This window comes from Mixophyes fleayi, unplaced genomic scaffold (genome assembly GCF_038048845.1).
Source record: "Mixophyes fleayi isolate aMixFle1 unplaced genomic scaffold, aMixFle1.hap1 Scaffold_122, whole genome shotgun sequence".
In the NCBI taxonomy this organism is placed as follows: domain Eukaryota; kingdom Metazoa; phylum Chordata; class Amphibia; order Anura; family Limnodynastidae; genus Mixophyes; species Mixophyes fleayi.
In genome coordinates, this window is record NW_027445920.1 from 152,851 (window position 1) to 167,572 (window position 14,722).

A 14,722-nucleotide genomic window follows, 5' to 3' on the forward strand; every position below is an offset into this window, starting at 1 on the left:
TTCTGTGCAATCTTTTTGAAATTTTATATTCCACATAGGTATTGTACATATTCTGCAGTGTCTGGTCTATTAGAGCAGAGTAAGCCTATTCCCGTAGCCAACACCACACGTATCTTTAGATCCGTTCCTTGTTGGCTTGGGGGTATGCAGAGCCGATTTCTGTACAGTTTAAAAGACATGCACAATGAGCTCAGTATGCGTGCCTAAATATGTATACTTGCTATTTAAGTTTTGGCCTCATAAGACATCTTGCATTTAACGTTTATTGACTTTCATTTTTATGGACTCGACTCACAGTTTTAATTTATCACCTTTTATAACACTTTCAGTATGCATTATCTATACTGGGGAACAGTCATCTGCAAAATCACTAATTCGCCCTCATGTTTAAATTGGTAGACTTAGAAATGCTGTTTAATGTCTTTCTGCATGAAAAATGACTTTTGAGTCTACATCCAAGGCTGACATGCTATTCTCTTTCTCCTAGACAACAGATCTCATACGTGCACTGCAGGAGCTGGAGAATGCAGCTTCTGGAGATGCAGCTGTGCATCAGAGGATAGGCTCATTACCAGTGGAAGTACAAGATGTGTCACTTCTGGACAAGATTACTGGTAGGTATTTGGTGGTGGTTATTATACAGAAATAAACCCGTGGAATGACTTGAGAACAGTTTGGGCTTGCTGGGTTGATTTATTTATTTTGACTGTTTGTCTCTAGATAAAGCTTCTGGTGATCAACTGTCAAAGATGGTGGATGATGCTTGCATGTTGCTTGCTGATTACAATGGAAGACTAGCAGCAGAGATAGATGACCGCAAACAGCTTACCCAAATGCTTTCGGACTTCCTGCGGTGTCAGAAGGAAGTCCTTGATGAAAAGGAACAACAGCTGGAAGTGCGTAATGTTAGATTTTATTCATTTTCTACATTTTTGAAACTTGTATTGGTTGTTTAGATATTAAAGGCCCACTAAACACCAAAATCTACATTTTTTAAGATGTGAACTGTGAAGGGGAAAAATATTATTTACTGCTGAGCTAATTTTACACTGCAATTCTGTTAAAATGTGAAGCATTACATCTCTACTGTTTTACAGACACCTGAAGCTTTATGACTTTATGACAGGCCATGATAGAATCTGATACAGGCCAATATTATTATTATTATTATTATTATTATTATCCTTTATTTGTTAGGCGCCACAAGGTTTCCGCGGCGCCGTACACAGTACAAAACATTCGACTATACAGGGTGAAACAGTACAAAACAATAAACAAAAATACCTCAGAAACTCCATGCTGGCTGATGCAAAAAACGAAGCAGAAGAACAGGTAGGGAGACATGAGGGAAGAGGGCCCTGCTCAAGTGAGCTTACATCCTAAGGGAGGGAGAACAGAACAGGCACAGTAGGAGCCAGATAAGGTAAGGGGGAGAGCGTTTTGAGAGCGAGAGGCGGGGTTATGTGGATGGTTGGTATGCTTTGAGGAAGAGGTGGGTTTTCAGCGCACGTTTGAAGGAGCACAGAGTAGGAGAGAGGCGGATGGAACGAGGGAGTTCATTCCAGTGAAGGGGGGCAGCTCGGGAGAAGTCTTGTATTCTAGAGTGGGAAGAGGTGATTAGAGTGGAGGAGAGACGTCGATCGTTGGCCGAGCGCAGGGAGCGGGCAGGAGTGTGAATGGAGAGGAGGCTTGAGATATATGGGGCAGTAGAGTTGGAGAGAGCCTTGTAAGTGGTGGTGAGGAGTTTGAAAAGGATTCTGTAGGGGAAGGGGAGCCAGTGTAAGGCAAGGCAGAGAGGGGAGGCAGAGGAGGAGCGGCGTGAGAGGAAGATGAGTCTAGCGGCTGCATTGAGTATAGAGCGGAGGGGGGAGAGATGGGAGTGGGGGAGGCCGGTGAGGAGGAGGTTGCAGTAATCCAGGCGGGAGATGATGAGTGCGTGGATAATAGTCTTAGTGGCATCCTGAGAGAGAAAGGGACGGATGCGGGCGATGTTGTGTAGTTGGAAGCGACAGGCTTGGGCAAGGGAATTAATATGGGGGGCAAAAGAGAGAGAGGAGTCGAGGGTGACACCCAGGCAGCGGAGTTGGGTGGCAGAGGAGATGGTGGTGTTGTTGACGACAATAGAGAGGTCTGGATGGAGGAAAGACAATGAGTTCCGTCTTAGAGATATTGATTTTGAGGAAACGCTCGGACATCCAGGAGGAGATGGCGGAGAGGCAGTCAGATATACGAGAGAGGAGGGTAGAAGAAAGATCAGGAGAAGAGGTGTAAAGTTGAATGTTGTCAGCATAAAGGTGATATTGAAGACCGAAGGAGGATATGAGAGCACCAAGGGAGGAAGTGTAGAGCGAGAAGAGAAGAGGGCCCAGGACGGAGCCCTGCGGGACTCCTACATGGAGAGGGTAGGGGGAGGAGGAAGAGCCGGACATGGACACAGAGAAGGAGCGGTTAGCAAGGTATGAGGTGAACCATGCGTGGACAGATCCAGAAAGGCCGAAAGAGAGAAGGGTTTGCAGCAGGAGGGGGGGGTCCACGGTGTCAAAGGCTGCAGAGAGGTCAAGGAGGATTAGTAGGGAGAAGTGACCCTTGGATTTGGCAGATAGGAGGTCGTTAGTAACCTTGGCCAGTGCAGTTTCGGTGGAGTGAATATCACTGGCCAAAGCCCGGTTATGGGTTTAGGCCACCTTAGGCTAATATTCTCGTAGAACCTCTTACCTTTTGCTCCAGGGTAATGCGCGATAGCTAAAAACGAACTTGTCCTTAATTTAAAATCCAGCTTCCTTCACCCCCAACCTATTTTCATTTTCTCCTTCATTCACTTTGGGGGCCACTGCTACCATGGGGTTGGATGAGGATGCATGGAGTTGCCACTTAAATAGTTAACAGTAAAATATTAACAGATTTGCTGACAGGCGCCAATCAAAACATGCAATTCTATCAAGTGCAGCTAAAACAATAAAATAATATCTACTCAAAAATAAAATATCAGATGAATACAAAGCAAATAGATACACAGTCACGACAAAATAAAGTGATAAGTTCATATACCAATTCTTCAAATTCATGCAATTCAGCGGGATGTAGTTAAAATCCTCTATAAGCTGTCCAATTACTTCATGCCATGTCCGTGGATACATATATAAAACAAGAAGACAAAATACCGAACATAGTGCAACCTGCCAATCAAATGGGATGATGTAGAGAAAGTCCCTTAAAAATCTGTGTGTTGTTAATAAGACGTGAACCACCACGTGATCGGGGGGATAATCTTAACCCCTCAAGGGTTTAAACTCACCAAGTGATGTATAGAAACAGAGTCTGTCATGTAAATTCCACTTTTCTCATAAATAGATGTTCCAGAATGGGATCCCACTCGATCAAGATTATGATAAAAAAAAAGAAGGAAAATATCCATAGTGTAAAAACATACACACTTTATTCAAAAATGGTATAAAACTTCAACCCATGAAAAATATAGAATATACATATAGTGAGGACCGCCAGAGCAAACCAAATAACCGGGGATAGATGGACTCTTACCGTCCCTAAGCTTGAAAGCGGGCGTAACAAATGATGTTATGTAGCGAGACGTGTCCCGGGCAAACACTCCCACAGTAGTCGCTCGATGAACAAGACCAGGGGCTAGATTTACTAAGCTGCGGGTTTGAAAAAGTGGGGATGTTGCCTATAGCAACCAATCAGATTCTAGCTGTCATTTTGTAGAAAGTGCTAAAAAAATGAAAGCTAGAATCTGATTGGTTGCTATAGGCAACATCCCCACTTTTTCAAACCCGCAGCTTAGTAAATCTAGCCCCAGGTCCGTAAAGGAAGGAATCCCCGCTAGATGCGTCTGACGTCACAAATCTCCAAGTCTCCCGTCAGCCGTCTCCCATCAACCAACGCGTTTCGGCTCTCCTGGAGCCTTTGTCAAGGTGTATGAGGGGAGTTCTACGTGTGGGCTTCTTATATATTCCCAATACCCGCACGTCACTTAATAATGCATATACACAAAAAATCATATACACACTAAAAAAAGGACCATAATCAACAAAAGATACAATAAAACAAATATGTGGAAAATACAATTAAAAATTATTTAATAAAAAGATATACAAAAATCAAAATTAGCAACTAATTTTGCTGCTGCCTCCTCCCCTCTGCAACCCCACAGACCTCAGTTTTGTTTAAGTACCCAAGGAGTTGGGCTGTGTTATGCACGTTTTGTCGCTATCCAATAACGATTATCAAATCTCGATTTGTGTTTCCAAAGCACAAAGTAATTTATTATCCAAAAGTAGCAGAATAATTCAAGCTAAATAAAAACAAGTACAGCCTTTAATTAAAACAGGCGCTCTGGATCCAGTGAACAGTCATTCAGGTCTGAAGGCTGTGGTCAAGGAAGACTGGTCACTAAGCTCAGAGCTCCTGCTGATATGCAGTCAGAAATACAGTAAAACAATGCAGATGGTGTGGCTTGCTTCTATTGTTCCAGGCTTCAGGAAGGTCCAGTGTACTACAGGTCATAGGCCAGTTCAAACCAAAATATCCAAAGGTGGGGGTCATCTCTCCAGGGGATGTGCTCCGACTTTCCCGCCAAGACTGGAGTTTCAACTAGTCTATTAGCATTTTATGTTCCGTATCACTTTAAACATTTATTCCCTTATATCACTAACTAGAGTATGCAATGTGCGATCTATTCGGCGAATGAACCGGACAGCTGCTGATGAATAGGGGATTAAAATGATGCTAAACATGACACAATTCCTGCAACCTGAACCTTTAATTTCACTAGCATGCATATAACTAATAATATTATAAATAAATACTGCTATATTTTGACATAAATAACTATGTGTTGCAACTACAATTAATGTGTACTAATTACAAATGTGTGTGTTCGTGTGAATGTGTATAAAAGCGTAAAAACTGTTATTGCCAAGTGTACGCCCTTCCACGCCGTAACGTGCTCTACGCATATTTTCAGACAAAGACAACCAAGTTTGCTCGATATTAATTGAAATGACTTTATCCAATTTGCTGACTTCGACAGCTGTTTAAGTACTGCTCTGCAGTACTTGCTGCTAGATTAGATTTTTATTGTTTTCTTAGTGTTACTTACATGTCAGTGAGGTTAGGAGTGGATTAGTCTTATGTTTTACACTGGTTCACTTAGCTTATAAATGGAATATAGTTCCGTTTTTGTTTATTAAAAAATGAAGAACAAGAATACATATACATATACATATATATATATATATATATATATATATATATATACACACACACACACATATATACACACACACATACATAAACATACACATCTAACTCGGCTGACTTATATCAAAAACAACTTCCCCCACTGGAGGCTTTGGCTTATTTTTAGCTCTCCTTTGTTTCTTCTTGTTTCTTTGTACAAAGAAAACTGCTCCATAAAAAACCTGCTCTGACGCCTGGGCAGCGTCAGAGCAACTTCTCTTGTTCCTGACTTTGGATTTCCTGTGATTGCCAGTGTACCTTGCTGACCTTCCATATTCTGCTCCAGTGTACCAGACCCAGGCTTGTTGTACTATGCATATCTCTATATCCAGTGTACCAGACCTTGGCTATCCTGACTACGGAGTGGTTCCTATACTACCTTCCAATCCCAGCAAGTCCGCAAGCTACCTCCCGCATCCTTACCTCTAGAGGCAGACCAGTGGACCGCGTCCTGCGTACCTCCGCAGCAAAGCCCATCCGGCGTTGCGGCGGTTCTTGGTGAACACCAGGGGGTTCGTTAGACTCCGCACCACCGGCCGGCCAGCGCTGTTCTAGAGCAAGGCAAGTACTCCATATTTATTATCTATTTTCCTGCATGTTACACAAGTGTTACAGTTTGCTCTGACCATAATATGGATACTTCGGGAGACCCTTCTCCTAAGGATTTGCTCCAACATTTGTTAGAAAGGGTAGAAAAACAGGAAGCTAATCAGGATCAGTTGCTTGCATTTTTACAAGGACTTTCAGTCCGGATAGATACCTTGCAAGCAACCTTAGTAGCGTCAGGGACGGCCTCAACTCCCATACAGGCCCCTACTGTCGCCTCTTTACCTACAGGTGCAGCTTCATCTTTACGTATTCCTAACCCACGTAAGTTTGATGGGGACCACAAGTTATGTAGGGGATTTTTGAATCAATGTGCTATACAATTTGAGCTCCTTCCCGGACATTTTCCATCTGAAAAGGCTAAAGTAGCATATATTGTATCCCTCTTGTCTGGTCAGGCCCTAGCCTGGGCGTCCGCGCTCTGGGAGAGAGATAATCCCTTATTACATAATTACTCTGATTTCCTTTCTACCTTTAAGAAGGTTTTTGAGGAGCCCGGTCGAGTCGCCAACGCAGCTACCAGTATCCTTCAACTCCGGCAAGGGAGTCTTTCCGTAGGCCAATATGCTGTACAGTTTAGGACAATCGCCTCAGAGCTGCGGTGGAATAACAAAGCCCTAACAGCTGCTTTCTGGCAAGGTCTTACAGACCGAATTAAGGATGAATTAATTTCCCAGGAACTCCCTACCTCTTTGGATGATTTAATTTCCTTATGCATTAAAATTGACCTTCGCTTCAAGGAGCGATCTCTGGAGAGGGAAAATTCCCGTTGTGGTCCTTGTCGTCTTGCTCCCAGTTTTCAGAACCCTGTTCAACCTCTGGAGGAACCATTGCAGCTCGGAAGAACCCGCCTTTTGGCTGAGGAGAGAGAGAGAGAAGGTTCAAGAACAAATTGTGCTTGTACTGTGGTGAAGGGGGTCATCTTTTGGGTACCTGTCCTAAGCGCCCGGGAAACGACAGAACATAACGTTTGGTAGGGAGGTTTTGTTTGGTCCCTCTTTTTTTTTTTTTTTTTTTTTTATTTTAAAGTAAATTTTTTATTGTAGTTTTTCAAAACAACACAGGTGTGAAAGTGAGACATCATATGACAAATATATGAAACATTTCACTTTAAATAACAGACATGCATATAAATGGGAGCATGGACAGCACAAAGAAAATTGGCATGTTTCTGTAAAGAAGCGAGGGTTGTTTTTATTTTTGTTGCGTAGGGAAAGGGGGAAGACAAGCAATGGGGAAAGAGGGATTAGGGGAAGAGAAAGAGGAGGGGGGGAGTTTATCACCTATTGTTCCTTATATCCGGTGGCAATGAAGAAAAATAGTGATAAACTTGGCTATAAGGAGGTGTAATCAGATTGTCTGTGACTACCATTTAAAAGTACAAGACATTCCTAGCCTCTAATGGTCATAGTTTATGAGAGAGGATGAGTGTCAAACGGTTGTTAATGGGGGTTCAGCATCGAAATAGCTCGTCCAAGGAGACCATGTGTTTATATTTGAGAACAGCTGTAATGCTTTCCATTCTGTAAATTGACCAAATTTTACTAATGGTAGCTGAGAGAGAGGGGGGGTGGGGAATTTTTTTCCAGTGAGCGGCAATCAGACATTTAGCTGCATTTACCATATGACCAATGAGTTTTTGTACAGGTCGGGTGATGTCAGGAAGCCGTCTGGGAAGAAGGGAGTAAAGAGGGGAATCAGGCATCTTAACCTATGTCACAGATTCAATCAGCTTGAGAATTTGCTGCCAGTAAAATTGCAGTCTAGGGCAACTCCACCAAACATGCAACAGGGTACCCCGCAGTCCGCAACCCCTCCAACATCGATCACTGGAAGCAGGAAAGAGAGTATGCAGACGGGAGGGGACCAAATACCACCTGTAATACATTTTACATGAATTTTCCTTTATTCTCACCGAAATTGATGTCTTAGCTACATTAATTCTAATCTTTGACCACTCTTTTGGTGTCAGGGTCTCCCTGGTGTCCCCCTCCCAAGCCAGCTCGTGCTGTTCTTTATCCGGCTGACCAAAGCCATTGATCAGCTGGTAAACAGTGGATATTAAGCCTACAGTAACGGTTGATGTACGACATAGAGACTCTAAGGGTGAACATCGATCTGACGGGGGAGGAGTTCTTAGGGAACGATAAAAATGTCTAAGCTGTAGATATTGATAAAAGAAAATTCGCGGCAGACCTAGTCTATTTTGCAAGTCTGAAAATGTAGGGAACACCCTCATTGGAGCCAGATCCCAGGCAAAGAGCAGGTTGTGAGAGGTCCAATGATGAAATGTTTTGTGATCTAGGCCAGGTTCAAATTTTTTATTGTTCCAAAGCGGTACAAGAAGCTGGTATTCAGATAACATTTTATAGGATCTAGTCACTTGGTCCCAGATTGAAACAGAAAAACGGGCTGTGGGAAGCTGTGCTTGGCGCCTTGTCCTATGTTGGGGTGAGATCCAAAGCAAGGAGTATGGGGGAGTATAACTGTAGTATATCTGATTCAATAGGAGTCCACACTCTATTATAAGGAGGGGAATGCCAGAGAATACATTGAGACATATGTGAAGCTTGATAATACTTTAATATGTTTGGGAGTCCTAGTCCTCCAGCAGTCTGGTGCTTAAAGAGGATACGCATTCGTACCCTAGGCTTACGACCTGCCCATACAAATTTGGAAATCATCTGCTGTAGATGCTTAAGGATATGTGAGGGAACCTTAATTGGGAGAGTCTGCCATAGATACAATAATCTAGGTAAAACATTCATTTTGATAGAGGCCATACGGCCAATCCATGAAATGTGAAATTTATTCCATTGGGATAGGTCATTTCTAATTGTGTTGAGCAGTCTGGGAAAATTAGCTGCATATAATGAGGGGTAGCTTTTAGTTAAATAGATTCCCAAATATTTAATCTTACTATGTTGCCATCTAAAATTAAAATTGGCCTTAAGCGATTGAATAATGTGCTGAGGAGAGTTTAAGTCTAAGATTTCCGATTTATCGACATTTATTTTATAATTCGAGAGAAAGCTATAGGACGTAATTTCATTAAAAAGGTTGGGCAGGGAAATATGTGGCCTAGAGAGGGTAAGTATGACATCATCCGCATATAATGCTATCTTATGGTCCCTAGTACTCGTGGGGATGCCTGTGATGTCCGGATTATTTCTAATCCTGGCTGCCAAGGGTTCCATAATTAGAGCGAAAGGTAGAGGGGATAAAAGACAACCTTGGCGGGTGCCATTGTTTATTCTGAAGGGAGAGGAGGTGAGACCATTAGCCAAAGCCGAGGCTGTGGGGTTATGGTATAATGCAGAAATTCCCTTACAAAAAGCTCCCTGGATCCCCATGCTCACCAAGGTTTGCTGCATGAAGGGCCAGGCCACTCTACCAAAAGCTTTCTCAGCATCTAAAGCGACCACCAGAGCAGGGAGAGACGTGCGATTAGCCAAGTGAATTAAATCTATTATTCTTCTGGTGTTATCTGAAGCCTGTCTTCCCGGAACAAAACCCACTTGGTCAGGGTGGACCAATGAGGGGAGAACACGACCCAATCTATTGGCAAGTATTTTAGCAAAAAGCTTTAAATCTACATTAAGAAGTGATATGGGTCTGTAACTGCCCACCTCAGTGGGGTCTCTGTCCGGCTTGGGTATCGCCACAATCCCTGCTCTGGGGGTGGCACCATCAAATTTGCCTCCTTCCATAATCGATCCCATCAATCCCGTGAGCATGGGTACTAGCTGGCAGGAGATTTTTTTGTAATAGCGGAAAATCCATCTGGGCCTGGGGCAGACTGACGCTTTAAAGTTTTGATAGCATCAGAGACTTCCTCTGACGTAATATCTGCATTGAGGGATGCTAATTGTGCTTTAGTGAGTTTAGGCAATCAGCAAGAATGAAGATAGTTTTTAATATTTGCTTTAAGCTGGGCTGGGTCATCTAATGTGGGACGCAAGTTATATAGCAAGACGTAGTAGTCCCTAAAGCGCTGCACTATCTTTTGAGGGTCAAAGAGTAGGGACCCCGCGGCATCCTTCACGACATTATTCTATTTTGAGTACATCGGGCACGGAGTTTGCGAGCCAAGATCGTATCCGCCTTATCTCCTTTTTCATAGTATTTCTGCTGGATCCATAGAAGAGTTTTAGCTGCTCGCTTAGATAATATTTGATTTAGTTGCCCTTTGAGAGAAAGGAGCTTGAAATTCTAAACGTTTTTTTAGGATTAGTTTGGTGGCGAGTTGCAGATAATTGTATCTGTTGTTCTAGCTCCAGAATACGCTCTCTTTCTATCCGCCTCTGTTGTGCTGTCAATTTGATGAGGGTACCCTGTATAGTGGCCTTATGGGCCTCCCAAAGGATAGATTGCGATATGTCTGGGGAAGCATTATGGGAGATGTAATCAGAGATAGCTTGGGAGATCTGGGAGATATGCTCTTTCTTAAGGAGTATAGACTCATCCAGACGCCACTTTGGGCGTGACTGAGGGAAATGAGGTAAGCGCAGAATCAGCTCGACCGTATCATGATCAGACCAGGACACCGGAAGGACCCGAACATCTCCCAACCTCTGAGTTGTGAAATGGTCAACAAAAAAGTAATCTATTCTTGAGTATAGGTCATGAGGTGCTGAGTAATGGGTGTAAGCTCTGGAAGAAGGATATAGCACGCGTAAGGCGTCATACAAGTTGAATGATTTCAGTTGGGATTTCAGCTTATTAGATTCCCCGACATGGCCCACAGATATATGTGTTTGACTGGACCTATCCAGTACTGGGTCTATTATAGTATTAAAGTCCACTCCGATGATGATCATACCTCCTGCATGTGAGGATAGCTGCTGAAAAAAGTCTGCATAGAAGCTTCCCTGCTGCACGTTTGGAGCATATACTGAAGCCAGAGTTATGGGATGTTGGTTTAAGGTGCCTCTAAGGATGATGTATCTACCAAGAGAGTCAGATGTCTGGGAGTCTACAGACAGCGGGACTCTGCTGTGAATTAGAATTGCTGTACCTCTGCGCTTAGCATCTGCAGAAGAGTAAAAAGCGTGCGGATATGATTTAGAGGCCAGCGTAGGGTGCGGGACTTTGAGATGCGTTTCTTGCAGAAAAATTAGGTCCGGGTTCTTCTGCTTGAAATACTGTGAGGCCATTGTGCGTTTGTTTGGTGAATTGAGGCCGTTGACATTAAGTGATAAGATTATGAAGTTCATGGTGGATGGAAGTGTGAGGGATATTCTACACTATAAGAAAGGCCGGAGTCTCTATTCAAAAATAGTAGTTGGATGTGGTGAGGGGGAGACACATGAGGAAGAAGGGAAAGGAAAAACAAGGCGGTTCTGATCTCAACGTGAGATGCAGGACCTGTAGAAAAGAGAAATGGTGTGTCACGTACCACCATCTCTTTGGAAGTGGAGGTGTGAGGGAGCGCCATGGAAGGAAGATGAGAGAGTGTAGACAGAATTTGTGTATAGCGCATATTTGGAGCACATGTCTGCTAGTAATAGAGGCGTGGATGCCGGGAAACATCTTGAATATATAACAAGTCAAAATGCTATAAATAACTTCACATTAATAACAAGTAGGTCGTACATCAAAACAATTCAAACATAAACATTTTACAAGTTTGCACCAGGACTAAGAGCTGGTCTGAATAAGATCCGGTTAAGCCAGAGTACAGGTTAACTATTAAAGACACAAATAAAGAAAAAGAGATAAACTGCATGTCTATTTTGGGGGTGGCACTCCGATTTGGAATAGGTCCAAGTTCTACTGAGCGGGGCTATGCAAGTAGGATTCTAAATATTGTGAGACAGTAGTTGGTTACATATTCTAGAATATTTACAAGGACGTAATAACTAGCATTCCTTCGGGTTTAAGTATGAGGGCATATGCAAAGAACCTGTATAAAACCTCAATACAAATTTATATCTACAGTAAGAGTCATAGTTAGAGCAAAAAAAAACTTTCTCAAACCTCATTACAAAGTCCATCAGAGTGAGAAAAAGAGACTGGAGTTGGATAGCATGAATAAATCATGCTCGCTGCCAGGATGTCGGTGGAGCCGGGTTTTTGTGCTGAGATGTAGAAGTTGAAGCAGAAGCTTCAGAGTCCTGGATAAGTCAAAAGCGTCTGAGTAACTCAAGGCCTTGATCCGGAGTTCTCACTGAGTGGTTCCTACCATCTCTGGAAACGATCAACTGGGAAAGCCCCACTTGTACTTGATGGAATGATTGCGTAGGATTTTCGTTATGTTAATAAGATCTCTACATTTTTTCAAAGTGGAGGGAGCCAGATCTTGATATAATTGCAAATGCGAACCAGAATACGGGATTGACTGTACGTTTCTAGAGGAGGCCATTATTCTCTCTTTGGTCTTGAAATAATGAAATCTTATAATTATGTCTCGAGGAGGTTGATCTGAACTTGGTTTTGGACGTAGGGCTCTATGCGCTCTGTCCAAGATAAGTTGGTCTTTTGAAAGGTCTGGTATCATTTGTAGGAATAAACCCTCAAGGTAGTCAGGTAGAGCTTCTGCAGAAACGGATTCTGGAATATTTTTAGTCCGGATATTGTTGCGTCTGTTTCGGTTCTCTAGATCTTCTATTTGATCTTTAAAGGAGTTAAATTCTGTTCGCAGGTCAACTATCTCGGTATCTGTTGTTTGTTGATGCTTAGAGACTGCATCTAGTTGATTTTCAACAGCGTCCGTTCCAGATCCCAGTTCTGATATTTCCGAACGAAGTTCTGAGACAATTGCTCTAATTTCTGACTGAATTGTTTTTGTGACTATAGCAATCACATCATTGGGAGTAAGTGCGGTCTCAGGTGATGAGTTGTCGTCTGAGTCTGAACCCAGGTCAGCTGCATCCAGTAATGCTTTAGAGCGGCCACTGGCCTTTTCTAGCGCCTTAATAATGGTATGTTTAGGAGTATTGCTAATTTTTTGATTTTTGTGAGACATATTGGCGAGACAAAAATTCCACCAGACGTTTCTAGGATTATGTAGAGATCAAAACCTATAGTAATTTGTTGTGCAGGATTGCATTTAGTTTCCCAATCTGAACAGAAAAATATTCAACACTTTGTTTTAGAGCATCAATAGCATGACGCTTCCTCCACCTCCACTATGTTTAGAGTTAAGGTGACCTAATTTTACAACTTACAGTTGCAGGACATTAGTCGGGATACTCTTCCGACAGATGCTCCAGACGTCTCAACACTGTCTATAGTTGTTACTGCTGTTGTCTCCAAGAGAGTTGTCTTCTCAGTTATTAACACTGATGCCATGTTATGCTGGAGAAGCACTCTCAAATTTACACAGAAGCTCCCTTTAAAAGTTAAAGCTTAGAATTTAGTATGACCACAAGGGGGCAGTACAGTTAGATCTAGAGATATTCTATGACCCAGTACAGCAATAGGAGAGACAAGCAAGTGAGAGCTTAAGGTGGATAAACACAGACCTGCAGTCAGGTGAGGTCACAGCGCAGCCAAGCACAGTCAGCACCAGGTGGAAGTCTGTAACTTCTCTCCAGTCCAAGACTACCAGATTGCCAGGTACTCAGTTACCGCCGTTGCATCAGGGGAGCTGGGATGGTTCCAGATGCGGTCACTGAGCCCGCGGTGCCCTCTGGGAGGTGGTCTGGTTAGATGAGGCCGGAAGAGTTGAAGGTAATGGCGGCCGTAACTTCCGGAAGTTATATTATTGGCGAACGAGGCAAATTCCCTGTCACAGCCGGATTAAAGTCCACCAATGCGCTGGAGATCGAGTCCTCCCTAAAGATTGATGAAGATTGTGGACTCACTCTATTCCATAGGGGTACCGCCAACGTCGTGGCCTCGGCTCAGCCGCCCGCAGCTCCGTGACAGGTAAGATGAGCGCTTAAGATGTTTTCCTCTGCAGCGGTGCTGCTGCTATATGGTTACCGTCCAGAAAGTTATCACCTCAGGAGGGCCGAGTTGTTACAGGCAATATGGCTTGTGGGGAAGCGATTTGCGCCGGGTGGTAAATGGCGCGAGCGCTCACTGTAACGGGGACTATATCCCCTCCAAATCCCCATATCCAGCAGTGTCTAAATAGCACTTGGTGAGCACCGAAAAATGGGCTTTTTCCTAATAAAGGCAGGGAGCTCTTCCAAGATGCGACTGTCCGGAATGGTGGTTAAGCCACGCCCCCTGGTCCCTCTTTTCATACATATCCTCTCTTCTGCCAACAGTAAAGATTGTCTTAGTATTTCCGGTGAAGTAGTGGTAGGTTCCAAGGTCTACCCTGTTTCTGCACTACTGGACTCTGGGGCAGCTAGTAATTTCATTTCTTCGGTTACCATCTCTCAATTAGGTATTCCTACCCAGTCCCTAGAGAGACCTATCTCCCTTACCGCCATTGACGGAGGCACTATTTCTGGAGGACACATTCTGTTTAGAACCATACCTCTAACCTTCAGAGTGGGAGCGCTACATGTTGAGACCATCTCTTTTTTGGTAATTTCTAAGGCCATTAACTCTTTGATCCTGGGCCTGCCATGGCTTCGTCTTCACTCTCCTGGGATAGACTGGCATTCTGGTGAGGTTCTTTCTTGGAGTTCTGCTTGCCACAGTAGTTGTTTGACTAAAATTACCCCTGTTTTTTCCAAAATTAAGGCTCAACTGGGCAATCCTCAATTATTGCCAATTCAATACCGAAGTTTTTCAGATGTCTTCTGTGAACAGGAGGCCACTAAACTTCCACCTCATAGAAGCTGGGACTGTGCCATTAATCTCCAACCTGGTAAACCCATTCCCCGCGGACGTATTTTTGCCTTATCTGTTCCTGAGACCAATGCAGTATCTGAATATATTCAAGAAAATCTCAAGA

The 14,722-nt window shown here is 43.4% G+C and overlaps 1 protein-coding gene across 1 annotated transcript in view; it reads left to right on the top strand.

The window, feature by feature from the left end:
* RPRD1A (regulation of nuclear pre-mRNA domain containing 1A) overlaps positions 1-14,722 on the top strand; it is a 136,617-nt gene that overhangs the window by 97,751 nt on the left and 24,144 nt on the right. Inside the window, exons 5-6 of the mRNA XM_075193991.1 lie at positions 488-614; positions 721-896. Coding sequence (XP_075050092.1) covers positions 488-614; positions 721-896 — 303 coding nt within the window. The remainder of the gene's footprint in view (positions 1-487; positions 615-720; positions 897-14,722) is intronic.